Genomic DNA, 17,406 nt, shown 5'->3' on the forward strand with positions numbered 1-17,406 from the left:
TCTGCTTCCACAGGAAGCACCAATATTTTTTACCATGTGGGCTCAGTGAAAAGAAATGTCATGCCCATTGTCTTTTCTATAAAGGAAGCAACCAACGTTTAGCATAAATTTACGTTCATGAGGCAAAGCAATGGCTGCAAGCTGCGTTAAGAAGCAATTATCATGAGTGTGGGACTCTATGATGCTCCAGGGTCGATTACGAACCCAATGGGAAACTTAAAAGAAATGGCACAGACGTGGGTGGAAGTGGCCCTCTGTGGCATATGCAGTCTGCAGCTACACTTATTAGAGACACACACATATGCAGCATGATGATCCACGTCTCAATGGTGGGGAGGGGGAAGGAGGAAAACTTACAGGGGGCCCTGGGTTTCCAGGAGGTCCCGCGAAGCCAGGCATTCCAGGGTGACCCTGCAGAATCACAAGAGAGCTATTAGATTAGACTCAATCTCTTCTTCACTCTTCAGTTACGTCCCCCAGATTTTAGGTCAATAAATGGCAGTCGAAAGGAAGCAGTGATAGAACAGTGAAATGCGTGAACACACAGAAGGGTTGGTCCTCAGGAAATAAGCTATCCTGGGATTACAAACTGAAGCCTCGGCTTGCAAAGCAAAGCACTTTTATGCTGTATCTAAAGTCTTTAATATACATAGGCTTTGGAGACTGAATAACTCGTCAAGAAACATAATAGCAGGCTTGGTATGAGTTGCATATTTTGTATGCAAGGGAAATATTCACTAAGCAATTATTGCAGTGTTAGCAGTCAGTCGAGAAAGAAGCACAGTTATGTTGCGGATGTACTTTTCCTAAGGCATCTGCTGGTCTATGCTTATCGGAGCCAGGAGAGGAAGACCAAAAGGCCAAGGCAGAAGGCTATGCAAAATGAGAGCTAGGAAAAATGTTTGTAACTTGAAACTTACCGGATTATGGGGCTTCATTACTGGACCAAAAAACCTGGCCCACTTTCAGTGTAAGGTTCATGAAACCTACAGCAAACCTGGGCTTGATTTTGGCCACAATTTGTCTAATTCCCCTCTGTTCCTGCGGGATCCCAGTTCCCCTGGAAAATCCCCAAGTTTCTCCCCCAGACAAGACAGAGGCCTCTCCTTAACTGCTTACCCATCATATCTTTGGATAAGCCATTTGGGTAGCTGGGGACTCCCTCATAGCGTGAACAGCCTGGGGTTTTTCAGGTGCCAGATGAGAGAGAACCACAACAGCGTAGCAGCAGGACATGGTGGAGCCTTCTGGATCCCAATTCTGAAAAGGCTGCCCACCCCCACGTCTCACCTGTGCACTAGCCAAGGAAGGAGGCCAGACGGTCAGCCCTTAAAAACCAACAAGGACGAGGCAGCCAACTGGATTCCTCCCGGAGATACCAGAGGTGGTGGTGACGGTGGTGGGAATAAAGGCCAAATGGCAGCCTACAGACACTCCACAGAAAATGATGGTGATGGCAGGGAGGAGGGGTTTTAAGTGGAGGGCATCCTGATGGGGAGAGTCCCAGCTCAAGTCTTCTTACTCCCGCCCTCTGGGGGTTAGGGGTGCTGAGGATCTTTGCCTCTGTCCCCAATGAGGCCAGGGCAGGTGTCGCCAGGGCGGGAGTCATGATTATATCCTAGACGCATATTCCAGTTGCACTACTTGGGAAGCACACTCTTTTACCTGTCCACCTTTTGGTCCAGCATCTCCAGATGTCCCACGGTCTCCTTTAGTGCCCTGATAACAAACAAAGCCATTGAAAGCCACTAAGGTTTATGACATTCCCAGCTGTAGGCTCTACTTCAGCAAAGCACTTTAGCATATGCTTAACTTTAAGCATGCACTTAAGTCTCATTGACTTCAATATGTGCTTAAAGATAAGCACTTGCTTAAGTGTTTTGCTGAATTGGGGTCTCACTGTCCACCTAACCCACATTTATTTGCCCACACACCAGAAAAAATTAACAAAACATTGTATGGAAACTACTCAGATTGGGAAGCCCAAAATACAACTTTACCAACGTTCCAGATTACTACTAAATTGCTGGGTGTGGAATTTACAGTGTCCCCAACACACAGCATCGTTCAATAGAGAACAACAGTTAGGCAAGTGGGGGAAAACAGTCTGCAGTTTATCACTTAAAATATGTCTGGATTGATGTCATTGAGAGGAGCAGGAAGGGACTGACCGAGAAAGGACCTGCAGTTCCACTGAACTATACTCTGGGGAGTTTTGGGGGTTTCTACCCCAGAGTGTGCCATGCTGGGCTTTCAGAAGAGCAGCGCACTCTGCACTTTAAATCCCAGGGAAGCCCTACCGTGAATTTTGGAAGGAGTCCCAACAGACCAGCTGGCTATCTTATGGCGTTACTCTCTGTCTGTTATTTTATTTGAGCACCTGCAGACTGTGGGTACGTGCATCTATGGACTGAATGCAACTTGGGATATTGACCACCTATTAGATTTAGGTTTGTTCATGTTCATATGGACAATTCAAATCTTATGCCATTATGTCAGTCAAATGCTGAGTCTTCCCACCCCAGTCTTCCCTCCCACTGCATGACTGAACAGCAGAGAATGATTATTTCTCAGACAGCTGAGTGTTTGCAGCAATTACCTATAACACATACATCTATTTGGGTTACTAGCTGTTTTCGGAGTTTTCTCTCAGAATGTTCTCCTGTCTGAACCGACGGCACTTTTGCTTTTGTTCCTTTATTGCCCTTTCTCTACTTTTCATGGCAAGAAGTAAAATCAGTTTTCTGAACTAGTATAACTCCTCGTTCATTGTAATAACTGCAAATAAAAAGGAATTAAACAGCAGACACTGTTTGAGACTGGAACCAAGTGCTGGAAGGCAGGTAAGTTTAGGGGGAAACTCCTTATCTCTATTGCCATTGATTTGTTTTGGTTTGTTTCACATGAGGCAGTTGTAAATGTTCCAACCGTAACTAAGCACTGACTTTCTGAGCAAACTGATCACGGAGGTTACACAAGGCCAGAGCTCGAAATGTTAAATTACTAGAATCCTTCATCGCTTGGCGTTTGTCAATGACCCTTGAATATGAGGTTGAGACGTGGTAAATAGCTAAAATGATCAGCCCCTCTTCCAACGCGTTTCCAAGTAATACTGGGTGCTATAGACCAAGTGACTGTGGCCATTTAAAAGACCGACAGTTCAGTGCATTGTCAGTGTAGCCCCCGGCATACCAAATCATTTGTTACATCAAAACCATTCAAGCAAGGAATTTTTCAAGTAGAAAGGAAGGTGCAGGATTTCCAGGGCTGGGGCTCTCCCTCCTTCCTCAGGTGAGCGGATCCAAATTGATAGTAAGGCGCCCATCCTGCAATCCTTGCCTGCACAATGCTCCCATTGAGACCAAATTCTGTGTGGAGGATCAAAACCTAACTGGTCTTTGCAAACAGAGATGGGGGGGCAGTGCTAGATACTATGTTAGACTGCTGGGCTGTCCATGGGGAAGCTGTGTGACTCAGGGGTGAAATTCAGAAAGGTAGCACAGGGCCTGTCTACCACTCAAGTCCCGCATAAGTTCTTCCCCTCTGCATTCCGCTTCAGCCTTTGCTCTACATAAGAATGGAGTCAATCCAGGTGATGTTAATTGAGGAGAATTACTGACCTTTGGACCATCCACCCCTGGAGGGCCTGGGAGACCCCGGGGTCCAGGATCGCCCTACAATAAAGAGGAAAGCGCGCTCAATCACACTAATTGCTTACAAACTCAGAAAGACATAGTAAGTGACCAGCCACCCATCATGTGCAGAACCAATAGATGCACGGATAAGCTTTCAATTCTGCAGCCTAATACAGTTAGGACTCAGTCCAGCTATCCTGGATGCTCTGTGCCTGTGTGAGAAGCTCCTGATTACATATATACAGCATCAGAGGGACCCATTAACACCAAAAGGTCTTATTCAAAAGCTGGCTCTTATTCAAAAGACAGGCCAGCCACTAGAGGGAGACATAATCACACTCACGTAGCTAGTGTATTACACACGCACACAGGTGCTAACCTTGGTCAGTCCTGGGATGGGAGACTTTCAAAAAAGAAAAGTCGGTGGGATTCAATAAATGGGACTCTACCCTCTGAATTTGTACTGAACCAATGCCCCAGCATGGGGCCAGGGGGCACTGCGCTACCCAGAGGTGCTTTGTTTTGGACAAAACATACAACCACAGTCCTGGCTGCTCGTGGCAATTAAACAGCCCAGGCAGCTTTCTACAAAAATAAGTGGTTTCCCGGCTGAACTGGAGGAAAACACATTCTGCCTCCGCGGCTAAGGCTGGATATGGCATCTCTCCCGTCCTGTCTTACACAACTCCTGTGCTCCACTCCAATAGAGCAGCCCTTCAGTGGCCGGGAGAGGCGATTCCCGCATATGTTAAGTGCTTCGGGGTGAGAGGCACTATGTAAATGGAAGATCTGAAATAACATGAGATACGCAGAAGCTTGGGGCCAGACTATCAGTTGCACCAGTAACTCCACTGACTTTTCTATGCCAATTTATGTATAGTATGCAACTGATGTAGAGGGAGAGGGAGCCACATAGGCCTTGCAGGGAGGCTGGGAGAAGGACCTGATAATTAGGGCACAGGGATGGCTAGAGATGCGGGTCCTTATGGGGTACTGGACATGGCATGCGTGGACTGAGAGGAGAGTCCCACGACTGTTCCTCTCCCATTTAGATCCCTACATATTAGAGATCCAGTTCTGCAACCTTTATTCTCAGCGAGTATCACGTATTCACAGGCCCCCAGCCTCCCCTTTTTCAAGCCCCTCCTTAAAAATTACTCCCTCACGCCTTCCCGCGGGCTGTCTCCTGACAAACAGAAAATCCATCCAGCTGTCCCTGAGCTCTTAGAACTGTACTCCTCTCCTCTGCTCAGCCCTCCTGGTTTGGTTGTTTCTCATCCTCTTCTCTTTGTTTGTGTGTAGCCTCTTCTCTTTGTCTGCAGGCGCCCGGCTGAAACGTCCTCTCTGGTTTTACCAGGCTCTTCTGCTGGTTGTATAGGAGGTGCAGCGCAAGAGGGATGGCTGGCTCCTGTATTCTAGGCTGCTCTCAGGGCTGGAGCAAGCCCCAACATAAAGTAGATCCCTAAATTGTTGGAGGGCGGAGTTCTCCATCCACTCCCCCACCCCCGTCACCCTTCCATCTGTCCCCTCCTCCTCCCCCTAAGCTCCTTCATGCTACCAGAGCAGGGTAAAGGGGCTGTAACAGGAGCTGGGCTTCAGACCCATCTATGAAGCACCTAGTGCACTGCTCTTACTATGACAATAAATGCAGGACTATTAAAATAAGGCTAAAGACAGTTATCAAAGTGATCCTGAAGCATGAACCTTACTGCAGTTCTCTTACCATTTTCCCATTCAGGCCATCTCTACCCGGAGGTCCTTGGGCACCTCTATCCCCCTTGAAGCCTGGCACTCCAGGGAGCCCCGGGGGGCCAGGTGGGCAATCATTACACACATCCTAAAAGAGAGGAGGTCACACTGAGAAGAGCATTAGGGATGAGACTGAGGCTCCCTTCCAGTCCCACGGACGCTCGGCGGCACTATGGGCCTACGCTCTAGGTCTGTGCTCCATTCAAATCAGTGGGAGGCCACAGAACTGTTGTGGCACCTGAGTAGGCATTACGGGCAGTCCTCAAGGGGGCCAGATGAGTCATAACGCAGTATCCAAGCCAGGCTCACAGAATGGGGGGAAAGGCCTATTCTAATGGCGAGAGAGAGAGGAGAAACGTGAAGCAGGAATACAAAAAAAAAAAATGTCTTTGTTGTTAACTTACAGATTCAAAACAGTGTCTTATCCAACCTCAAAAGCTAGGCTGGGTCAGTGCTTGGAGGGCAGCTGTCCAGGGAAAACCCAGGAGCTGTAGGGAGTTGGGGGCGGCTCCTACTCTATTCTCTATAGGTTCTTATACCACGCTGGTGACCATGGTATCTGAGCGCCTTCCAGTAGTGCATTGAGCGATATGGCTACACATTTGTCACGTGTTGTTTGCTCTCTCTCATCCTCTCCCTGCAGGGAGAAACGTGCAGTGGAGTGTCTCATGCAGTGTGGTGTTTTTAACATAAAAACCTGTTGCTATGTGTTTATGTTAGAGAAGGCAGGTTAAAGAAAGGTGCCTTGCACTTTTAATGGAAAGTGGTCAGGTTTTTGATGGTCCTTAATTTAGGGGGGGAGTTCATGCCACAGTCTTCCCACCCCTAGAGGGGGCACTTGCCCTCCTAGTCAGTACTGAACCTATGTCCAGCAAAGTGGTGGTAGGCACTGTGGACTAACAGGGAGAAGTGAAGCACTGCCCACTTGTGGTCGTGAAAGATCTCTTGGCATTTGTTGCAAGAGTAGATGTATGCCACAGTACCCTGGCCAAATTCCATCATGGGGAATTACGCTCTGTCTCCCTCCACTGTCCTTTGAAGTGTCAGCTCAGTGCATGATTCTTTATTTCAAAAACCACCCGGCAAGCGTACAGAATTCCTAGCATTTCCGCCTGAGGGTTGGCCTTGTTTCAGTGGTGGGTGAAGTGAGCCCAGTATACAGAGAAGCAGTGCAGTCCAGTGGATAGGGCAGGAGGGCTCAGTTCTATCCCCAGCTCTGCCAGGGATCTGTTGTATGACCTTGGGCAATGCACTTTGCCGCTCTTTTCCCTGCTATTCTTTGGGTGTCTGTCTGACTTAGAATATAGGCACTTTAGACCAAGGTCTGCCTCCGACTGTGTGGGTGTATGGCCCCTAGACAAATGGGGCTCTGAGCTCAGCTGGGGTCTCCAGGTGCTACCGAATACAAAACAACTTCATACAGTGCACTCTGTGTAAAGATATTTGGGATCTTTGGAGAAGAGATGCTGTGTGAATACAAGGTTTCATCTCAAGGTAGTAACTAGAGAGGGCTGCTCTTTTCAGCTCTAAGAAGGGGGCCAGTTAGCAGTTCATTTTTTCAGTGCCTTTTAAGCAATAGGAAAAGATTTCTTGCCATGTCCCTAGACTGCTTAAAAATCTCGCTACTGTGCCCATGGTCATCAGTAAAGATTTAGCAGCTGCTTGGTGTCAAATACTGAATCATTTCCCATGAAATCGTCTTCATGGACAGCAAAAGCAAACCTACAAACCAACATTTTCAAATGTGGGCGCTTAATGGTAGGCACCTACATCCCCAGTTAGACACCTAATGCAAACGTGGACTGATTTTCAAAGGGCACTGAGCACCTACAGCTTAAACTGACTTAAGCAGGAGACATAGAGGCTCAGCATTTTTGAAAATTGGGCCCCTTTATTTAGATGCTTTCAGTGGCATTTAAAGCCTATCTTTAGGGAATTATGCTTGAAAATATTTGATCCTGGTGCTTCAGAGGGCCAGTTCAGGCCCCACTAAAAGTTAGAGCAGCAACTTTGGGGCTGCTCTAACTTACACCAGCTTGTAAGGGCCTTTGTAGGCCATTACACTGGTGGAGATTACTGGAGCGTATCTAACTCGGGCCATACCCCCTTTGGTCTCTAATGTGTCCCCAATGGCACCAGTTGACAGTGTGACTCTATGAACTGCAAACTGCTTGCACATCTGGCTGTTTAGAATATTCAGATGCACATCTGGCACTCACAGTTCAGACACATCTCCATAATGTAGCATCAGTCATCAACTTAAAAGCAAAAAACAATCTCATTACAAAGGCAATTTCCGCCTGTACCTTGACTAAAAGATTTATGTCCTCAGGAGAAAGCAGGGAGGAGGCACCCTGTGGAAAGAGAAATCCGTTGTTTAATACAAACTTAAAAAGTAGTTTTATAAAATGAGACACTGAAGGTAAATTTGCATGAAAATTCCCTGTGGTATGGTACTGATTTTCCTTGCACTGTCTGTTGCTCATTGGGCCCAATATGTCCTTTGTCAATGGCATTATAAATGTATTCCAGAATACAGGGATAGATTGGGCAGGGCATGTGTAGAAAATACAGATTCTGGCCTTGGGTTTTATATGCAAATACTAAGAGAATGTTGTTACGAGCTTTTGCTTTCATTTACATACAGCATATTCAATTATTTTTATATTGAGCCAAACCTACCACAGGCGCTTCTACCGTAATCACTCTTCGCTCTTAGTTCTTGTAGCTGTTCTTCCGGTTAGAACAGCAAGTGAGTGACATTTAACGGTCACTGTGAAGGATGGGGTATATGGAGGTACTGATATAAAAGGGAGAAGAGCAGAATTGTTTGGGATTTAATCTAAAAGTGAAATGACATACTGGCTTTCCAGGAGGTCCTATGTCCCCAGGATTTCCAGGTAAACCCTATGGACAAGGGAGAGAAAAATCTATGAGATTAACTCACAATAAGACCTTTCTTCTCTTCCCGCTCCTCATACACACACATAAACACGCCATCCCAGGATACTGCTCATTTGTGCCTACTGTCACACAACCCTGCCAGTGTTGGGACAATCACACACACTTCTACAAGAACTACTAATGTATCTAAATGTTGGTAACATTTAGAATCTACCTCTCTCCATCTCTGAATTACTTGCTCTCACTACACATACTTCCATACTCCTCACTGGTTTTACTCTTAATGCCACTGAAGTTACCCCCTGGGCAAATCTGGTTCATCATGTTTTCATGGTCACTTAAGGCACAGGTAATACTTGGTTGAGCTGCAGCAGTTTCAAGGAGAGATGAATGAAGCACTGAAGACTGAGCCCAACTGGAGCATTTAAAACTAAGGCCCCGATCCTGCATCAGAAACTGCAAGATTGGATCCTGGCAGTCACTCGGAGCACCATTGAGTCATCGTTTGTGGGAGCAGTTTGACACCAGTTTTCAGAGATGTGCTGTGTGATAGAGACAGATTGAGATGGGCAATTGGCAAGGCACCACTAATATGTCAAATACCTGAGGTCTGGGCCTGGAAGGGAAAGGAAGACATTCTATAACATGGAAGGGGCTATGTAGGAAGTGCCTCCAGAAGGGCCAGAATCTGGCAACATTTGAGATCCTCATCCTTGGGGTGCCTGCCACTGCCCCCCTTACTTATCAGTCAGGCCTACATCTATGTGGAGAAGTGTTCCACAGAAACGTAGGCCGGTTCATTTCAGGCAATTGCACACCCGTGACATTTGGCTGCATGAAATCTGGCAACACGGCTCTTCTCATAGCCAGCACCGCTCTGAGACTGACATTTTCAAACTTGAGCATGGAAAGCAAATTCTCTGAGGAGAGGCAGGGCATGGAAGGGCCTGGTCCCTCACCATCCGTCAGCAGAGCTGGTGGGCTGCAGAGGGGAAGGTACACAGCACTCTGGGTGCCTTGCAGCACAATGCTTCCTGCCATCTCCAGTTCTGTCAGGGCTGCTTTGTGAGGCACCACTGAGTCCCATGGAAAGGTCCTGTCCTTTTCCTTTGCACACTCCTGGTCTCCACTGCTGTGTGTGTTCTTGAGTGACATCAGACTGTATCGGTGATCGCCCCACCTGGCCTCAGCCGGGGTGGAAGAAATCAGAAGAAATTTCAATTGCTCTTTTCCTGTGTCTGCATTAACGCCGGCGTCCAAAGAAGGGCCCTTCTGCGGCCTCTTGTCTTGCTCTGGCTTATGAATATGAAACGGTGGTAATGAATTTCAGTGGGGAACAGTTGCGGTTCCCAAGGAACTGCAACGTCATTGACTGAGACGTGTGTAAAGGAGAAACTTGTCTTATAATTACTCTTCTGGGGAACTCGGGAAATGCTGGCAAGACGGCACATCGCTTCTTACACTTTGCTTCCTTGAGACAGGTAAAAATCCTGCGATTAAAAGACTGTAGATACTCTTGGAAGACTAAGGTGCTTTAACTTTCAGCTAACTTTACTACCCTCCTTTAGCCAAAACAAGCTCTCAGCACCCTCTCTCCCAGAGGGAGCAGGGTGATGGCTGCAGGGGGGGGGTCAGTGCTCCTGGAGAGCTAGGCACACGCCGCAGGACAGTACCAGCATGGAGAGAATCTCTGGGTCCCCCAGAAGTAAGGGAAAGTAGGAGATAATTCATCCCTTCTTCCCCATGGTGGGGTGAGGAGAGCGAGACCACACTTAGAGGAACCCGAGTGTGCAGGAAGAAAATGAGATGTCCCTCTGCAAACCCCCAGGAGGAAGAGAGAAGAGATCCATTCAGATTCACAGTATGTCTCTTTGGGCCAATCAGATTACCTCAACGGAGCTACACCCAACGATTGTTACATCAGCCCCTCAATTTTCTGAAGCCGTGGCATATATTTTCATGGGGCTAGCCTAGAGAACCTGGGGTTCATTTAGGGTCCTACGGTGTCACAACACTGTGTAGAGAAGGAGAGTTACATGAAGGCACCAGCTTTTCATGTCCCAATGTTATGTCAGTGTCACCCCCTTTAAACACATCCAGCGCCCCTTTTCCCACTTCCACCAAGGACTGGTTCCTAGATCTCAGCACTTGCTGATCTGCAAAGAGCTTCCTCCTCCTTCCACAGAGCAGTGCTTGTGACACAGCAAGTGTCCACAAACCAGGGGCAGGGATCAGCTTCCCCCAGCAGACACGTGAAGACCTCCCTCTGTTCCTCATCACGGAGAGCATCACTTCTGTGACTCACACTCTGGGAAGGCAGGAGTTGGAAGAAAGGCTGGGAAGAGGTAAAATGTCATCTCTTTCGCATGGCAATGCAACAAAAAGCCATCAGGGACCCCCGGGCCCAAGATTCCTGTTTTCATTAAAGTGTCAGAGAATCAGAGAAATCATAAACCCAAGAAAGTGACTGGCTATCTTGAGGCTTCCCCAGCCAGTGCAGGATTATTCCCAGACAGTATACCTTCTCCAGTGTCGTTCTAACAGGCTCAGTGATGGGTCTTCCCCCACTTCCCTAGAGACATTATTCCGCAGTCCAATAGGTCTTTTAGGTCATTCTACCAGATGTTTGACATAAATTTTTCTTTGGTTAATTTTGTTCCATCACTATTAATTATCTCATTGGCCCACCCTAAAGAACCAGCTCCTGGACCGATAAAGACAGGGTTTTTTTAAGGTGATATATTGACTGTGGGTAGCCCTTTTAACTACAATAAACACTTAAACTCTCACTTTCTTTACTTACATCCTGCCCTGTTGGCCCCTGTGGGCCTGGAACACCTGGTAAACCTCGAGGGCCCTGGTAAAATGAGAAGAAATAAACCTGATCAGAAATGTTGGCAGCATCGTTTTTACCCCATCCACATATTTAGCAGCGGCCAGATTCCTGTCTGCTGCGGAAATGGAACTCCCAGCCCATCAGCTACGAGAACCCATTTAACTAGCAACATCCGAACTGACTTTCCAGAAAAACTTAATCACACTCGGTGCTAATATAATATCTTCCATTGAAGGAACTCAAGGAACTTTGCAGCTATCCATAAATTAAGCCTCACAACTTAAGCCCCTCGGTGGGGTCGGCGTTATAGCACTTTCACAGGTGTGCACGGTTAGGCAGAGAGAGAACTGACTGGCCCAAGGCCATGCTGCAGAGGGGCGAACAGAACCCAGACGTCCTGTCTCCCGTCCCCTGCGCTAAATGATGAGCACAAGGGGCAAAATTCCGATCTCCCTGTTGCACTATGTATCAGGATTAACTCCACTTGCTACATTTACACCAGTGTCAGCAGAAGTCAGTTGAAGCTAGGATTTTATCACGACAGAGTGGCAGACTGGTGAATCATGGCTATCTTGTGACTGGTTAGATACGACAGGAGTGAGACGATGTATTGTTATTTTCTACCAAAAGTCCAGCAAAACACTTGCACACATGCTTAACTTTAAGCACGTGAGTAGTCCCCAAGTTAAGCAGGTGCTTAAGTGCTTTGCTGGATCATGGCCTAAATCAGTGGTTCTCAAACTTTAGACACCCAAGCACTCCCATTTTGATTTAAAAATTGTCAGTGTCCCCCATGCCCTACACTCAGCCCCAGGCCCCACCCCCACTTCATCCCTTCCCCCAAGGCCCCATCCCTGCCCCTCCTCTTCCCACCCTCGATCCACCCCTGCCCCTCCTCTTTCCACCCCCTCCCCTGAGCGTGGCCCATCCCCGCTCCTCCCCCTTCTCCCAGCTGTTCTCCAGTGTGCAGGAGGCGCTGGGAGGGAGGCAGAGTAGTTGGGGGGGGGGGAGGAGTTGATCAGCGGGGCCCATGTCCCCCCTGCAGTACCCTCCCAAACCCCAGTTTGAGAAACGCTGGCCTAAATAATTTAGCTGTATCTTTCCACCATTATCAGGCAAACGGAAACTATAAACACGCCTTAACAAAATCATCAATAGAGAATGCAACATTTGACTACATGGCGGGCCCCCTCTGTAAAAGCTGGGTGTAGTTAGCAAGACATACTGTACCGATGGCCCTTTGTCTCCTGCTGGTCCCACCGGGCCCTGCAAACAAACAGCAACAACACATAGATGAAAAGGGCAGCAGAGCCTGAATTTAACATCCTGGTGTGAGTGATTAAAGAGCAACATAAGTTTAGAGTTAATGGAAAGCATAGGAGGAGCGGTCAGGAAAAGGAACAGAATCAACTTGGCAGGAGGTCGCCCTGAAACAGATGAAGCTAGCAACAAAGAAAGTAACTGAAGGAAGAGGAGTTTAAAGAAAACAAGAACACGCAGAGTGCTGTGTCCAACAGTCTTCCAGGCAGCGAGTAACCGCAGGGTATAATCGGTAATAGAATAAAGGAGCCCGAGGCACAGAGCCCAGTGGGTTCACAGCAGCTGCTCATTTCGGGCTGCAAGGATGCAGACTTACAAGCTGTTTAATCCACCAAACTGCAACCCATGGAGAGAGAGAGAGAAATCTCCTTACAGTAACCAACATCAAGCACATGGAAACAGCTAAGGAAACTTCCATGAGGAAATATCATCATGAGCGAGAGTTCATCCATTTCTCCCATGCAGCGCTTTCTTCCTCTCTCTCTGGCAGCTGGGGTAGGATGCACACACGCGACAGGCCAGACTCTGATCTCTTACACCAGTGCAAATCTCAACTCCAGCAACATCAATATTCCAGACCAGGAGTCGGCAACCTTTGGCACGCGGCTCGCCAGGGTAAGCACTCTGGCAGGCCGGGCCAGTTTGTTTACCTGCCGCATCGGCAGGTTCAGCCGATCGCGGTTCCCACTGGCCGCGGTTCGCCATCCCAGGCCAATGGGGGCTGCGGGAAGCAGCGTGAGCCAAGGGATGTGCTGGCTGCGGCTTCCCGCCGCTCCCATTGGCCTGGGATGGCGAATCGCGACCAATGGGAGCCGCGATCAGCCGAACCTGCTGACGTGGCAGGTAAGCAAACTGGCCCAGCCTGCCAGGGTATTTACCCTGGCGAGCCGCGTGCCAGAGGTTGCCGACCCCTGCTCCAGACTGACGAGCTGCCAGTGTAGCTGAGATCAGAATAAATGGAGTGAAAGCAGAGAGGAATCGAAAGAAAGAAAGAAAGAAAGAAAGAAAGAAAGAAAGCCCCTAGAGAGAAAGAGATAAAAAGTCAGCAGAATGGGAAACAGAATGGGAAATAAAAGTCAGGGCAGTTCTGGAATTAGCCTCACATCATCACTGCGAGCAACAGGCCAACATGGAAGCAGGTTCCATACCTATATGCATGTCCATGATACAGACTGGTAGATGGTAATATCATACTTGTTGTCTTTGTTGTGAGCAAGCAGTATAACTCTTTCTGACTTAGGAAAAAACAGTGCCCTGAAGTAAGATGAATGATATACACAGTTGGGCCAGTTTCTGATACTCTTAGTCTAGTCATTCATATTTACAGATATTAAGGACAGAAGGGACCATTAGATCATCTAGTCTGGCATCCTGCAAAACTTAGGCTATAGAATTTCATCCAGGTACCCCTGTTTTGAGCCCAGTAACAAGGGCCCTGTGTAAATCACAGGTTTTTGCGGGGTGGGGCGGAATTCATGACAAATTCACGATGGCAAAAGTATTACAATTTCATGGAGTTTGCAAGGAATGAATTTTACAAGTAAATGTAGTCAATTTCAAAGATGAAATGAATTATACAAGGAAAATTCATTCTGTCCTTGAAACTGACTACATTTACTTGTAAAGTTCACTGCATCCTTGAAATTGACCAGCTTAAGTAATGTTCTGTATTAAAGACTTTGTTGCTGACATTGTCCTTTAAAAAAATATTTAAAAGATAATGGTTTGGGGGCATTTTCATGATTTCCATGTTCTCTGTGAAATCGTGATTTATATTGTGCCTTACCAATAACTAATAAATAACAAACAGTAATGACACACCAGGCTTCACAAAAGCTAATGCATTTTCTTAATTCATAAATTAATTTTAAAATTCTCATTGACATTAATTAGCCTGGTGTAATCATAATCACATTTAAAGTATGAGCACTCATGCCTGAGAGGCTTTCAGCTTACCCAAGGAAAAACAAGCTGTCATTTAGAAATCAAGGCAACGGGATTTCGTACGTGCCAGAGCAGGAGCAAATCACTAAGCCTCACCAACGTGCTAGCCAAAAGTCTGGCACATCCCGAATAGCATGTGCCCTTTGGGTAAAGCAGAGGCCATGGTGCAGATCTCATGTTGTTATGACTGAAACTGGGTATTAAATGATTGACCTCTTGCCTAATCTCCTCTAAAACAAGAAGTCCCCAGCATGGGAAATGCAAACTATACAGTCAGCATTTATCATCAGTTACCACACAGGGATATAGCTTACCATAGCAGAGTTATTTCCTGTTCCAGGTATAAGGGGAAAGTGCAAAATCTAGATACCACTGCAGGGTATCGTTGGCAAGTATTGGCTGGAGTAGGGACTACTAACCCTAAGACACAGTATGTGAGGATGCACAGATGGCTATAAAGGATTTTAAGATGTTTGCTACCTTCTAATGGGTGTGACCAAGAATGAAGTCTGTTTACACACTTACACACCTGGGACCTGAATTTGCAAGATTCTGAGCAGCATCTGAAAGGTGAGGAGTGTCCTCAGATCTCATTGATATTATCAGGGATCCAACACACTCACTACCTGGCAGGATCAGACCCCAGTGCCATAAAAAACCCAAATTGTCTAGAGCATAGTCCAAAAGATGTACTTTGTAGTCTATCGAAGGGGAGAAAATTCCAAAGGTGAAAGCAGCTGACAGAGCTGTGAGCACAAAGGGCATCATTGCACAGGATTCAAATAAATCTCAATTGAAAAGTATTCTATACACTTAAATGGTCAAAATACTACAAATAAGAAGTTTTAAAAGGAATGTGGTTCTCTTGAAAATCAGGTTTTAAAATACTTTTGTATCTTTCTGTTTATTAAGACGCCTGACTACAGCATAGACTCGCTAATCAGAATGCTTAATCGTTTGCTTCAATTTTCTAAAACTTAATAAAGAAGGAAAATAATGGTATTTATTGAAAAAAATGGTTTTGGTTTTTGTATCTTAACCAGACTCAACATGCGAGCTGGGGAAATATGAAGTCAGAAGGGCCTCAGGCTCCCAGTGGAAATTTCACTTGTGGTCTATTGGTGTTAAATGCTAATCTGTACGGTAGCTAAATAGTTAGCGAGACATGCTGTGCAACAGAAATGCACACATCCCAAAAGACACTGTGTTCAGTGTGTAATGACACAGAGCTCTGGTGTCACGCAGAGCCAATGTGTCAAAACCACACAGATCATTTCAGGAGCAGCAGAAACTGATATTATCCACTTCGAGAACAGTAAGGGCTTTCACCCCGCAGCTTAGCACTCCATGCTCATTCGAGCAGCTGGCAATGGGCGTGTTTTGGTCTTATCACAAGTGAGTGAGGTCTGCTTAGTACTTACAGGAGGTCCAGCTACTCCAACTCCTGGTGCACCTCTGTCTCCCGGCTGGCCAGGAAGACCAGGAACTCCCCTATCTCCCTGAAACAGCGAGAGAGGAAAGGGTTAAGGACCAGCAAGATTCTATATGTTTGAGAAAGGCGACCAATGTCTAACGCTAATTTACAGCTCAGAAAATATCACTGATACTTCCTGCACATCCTACATGGAACCTCCACAATTATTATTACTAATTATTATTAATACGTTGCAGGGGGACGGTCTCAACCTATGATAGCACAGGGACATGGAATAGTCATTGATTTATTATACTGGGAAAAATCCACTGATAACTTGTCATATCCTGAAACTACTTTTCCTCTTTACAAAGTGCTCAGCCCAATTTTCTGAGCATATGCATGATTCAGCTCCATGCCACGCCATGTAACAGAGTGGGCGCATAGGACCCATCATTATTTTGGTTTACCCAGTAGGTGGGTCAGCTAGCATACAGCATCCGATTTCCATCAAGATCCTTCTTTTGCTAACTGGGTTGACTTGATAGACAGAGACCAGGTGAGAACCTTACATCTTTGTTGGGACAATTAGGGTGTATAATACTGCTGCTTTTGTGCGGTTTTATACTAGGAACTCCAATTGCCTGTAGGTTAGCATGTATTCTGTGAGGCATAGGAAAACATCATACTTGTGAGCAACCACCTACTTTCCTATAGTAGATTGCACATACAGGTAACCACAGGGTATTTATTCAGAAGATCATAGAAGTTAGAGTTGGAAAAGAAGTACTGAGTCAAAGATTAACATTGCTCATTCCATTATCAGTGCAGGGCTGTTCCCTATGGTATATTGTTAAGTGCTTTTTTCCAGTGCAGTTTTAAATGACTCAGCGATAGACTTTCAACCCTACCCTTTAAGACACTATTCCACCATCTAAAAGACCTCATTGTTAACAATTAAATTGTCAATAATATATACCGGAAAAAGTCTAGGCAATTGTTTGAACTGTTTTAATGATCACTGGGAAGGGAGGGTTAAGAAAGAAGCAGAAAATATCCTGCTCTGGTGCTTGCTATGCAATCCCATTGCTCAGTTTTACATGTTGCAGTGAGGAAGACATTGTAACAGACTTCACTGCAGATGGGAACTATAGCCTCATGCTAGAGGTATTATGTTCAAGAACACAGCTTTGCTGCAAAAAACGTGCATGCTCTTTTTCCCTGCACAGATAAGTTTCCTAACATCTTTATTTTATATTGAACAATAGGTTTCATTTGTTGTTTTTTAATATGTTTCTTTCTCTCTTTTTTGTAGTAATAGTTCTTTTTGCATTACTGCTTGTGCGATCTGGACTGAAAAAGAAAAAAAAAAGAAAAATAGAGACCAATTTAGCCATGTCAGTGCAGAATGTAGCAGAACAGAATCAGCATGAGGAAGAGATAGGTAGATTTATCCAGGAATACAAGACATGGCTGGATCAATTCTTTATACAGCTATATTCCTGCTTAAAAATAGTTTCCTATTCTTAAATCTATTTCATGATTCAAGGAATATCCTGTTTTCCTGCTTAGTTCTTGATCATGACTTGATCAATCCAAATAGA

General features: G+C 46.1%; 1 protein-coding gene across 1 annotated transcript in view; it reads right to left on the minus strand.

Moving 5' to 3' along the window:
• COL22A1 (collagen type XXII alpha 1 chain) overlaps nucleotides 1-17,406 on the minus strand; it is a 304,788-nt gene that overhangs the window by 29,504 nt on the left and 257,878 nt on the right. The window contains exons 39-47 of the mRNA XM_029913401.1: nucleotides 15,810-15,887; nucleotides 12,355-12,390; nucleotides 11,092-11,145; nucleotides 8,247-8,291; nucleotides 7,691-7,738; nucleotides 5,359-5,472; nucleotides 3,621-3,674; nucleotides 1,666-1,719; nucleotides 358-411 (exon numbers count right to left, since the gene is read on the minus strand). Of these exons, the coding sequence (XP_029769261.1) occupies nucleotides 358-411; nucleotides 1,666-1,719; nucleotides 3,621-3,674; nucleotides 5,359-5,472; nucleotides 7,691-7,738; nucleotides 8,247-8,291; nucleotides 11,092-11,145; nucleotides 12,355-12,390; nucleotides 15,810-15,887 (537 nt within the window). The remainder of the gene's footprint in view (nucleotides 1-357; nucleotides 412-1,665; nucleotides 1,720-3,620; nucleotides 3,675-5,358; nucleotides 5,473-7,690; nucleotides 7,739-8,246; nucleotides 8,292-11,091; nucleotides 11,146-12,354; nucleotides 12,391-15,809; nucleotides 15,888-17,406) is intronic.

The sequence above is a fragment of the Terrapene carolina genome, unplaced genomic scaffold (assembly GCF_002925995.2).
Source record: "Terrapene carolina triunguis isolate 2854851 unplaced genomic scaffold, T_m_triunguis-2.0 Scaffold58, whole genome shotgun sequence".
NCBI classification, from domain to species: domain Eukaryota; kingdom Metazoa; phylum Chordata; order Testudines; family Emydidae; genus Terrapene; species Terrapene triunguis.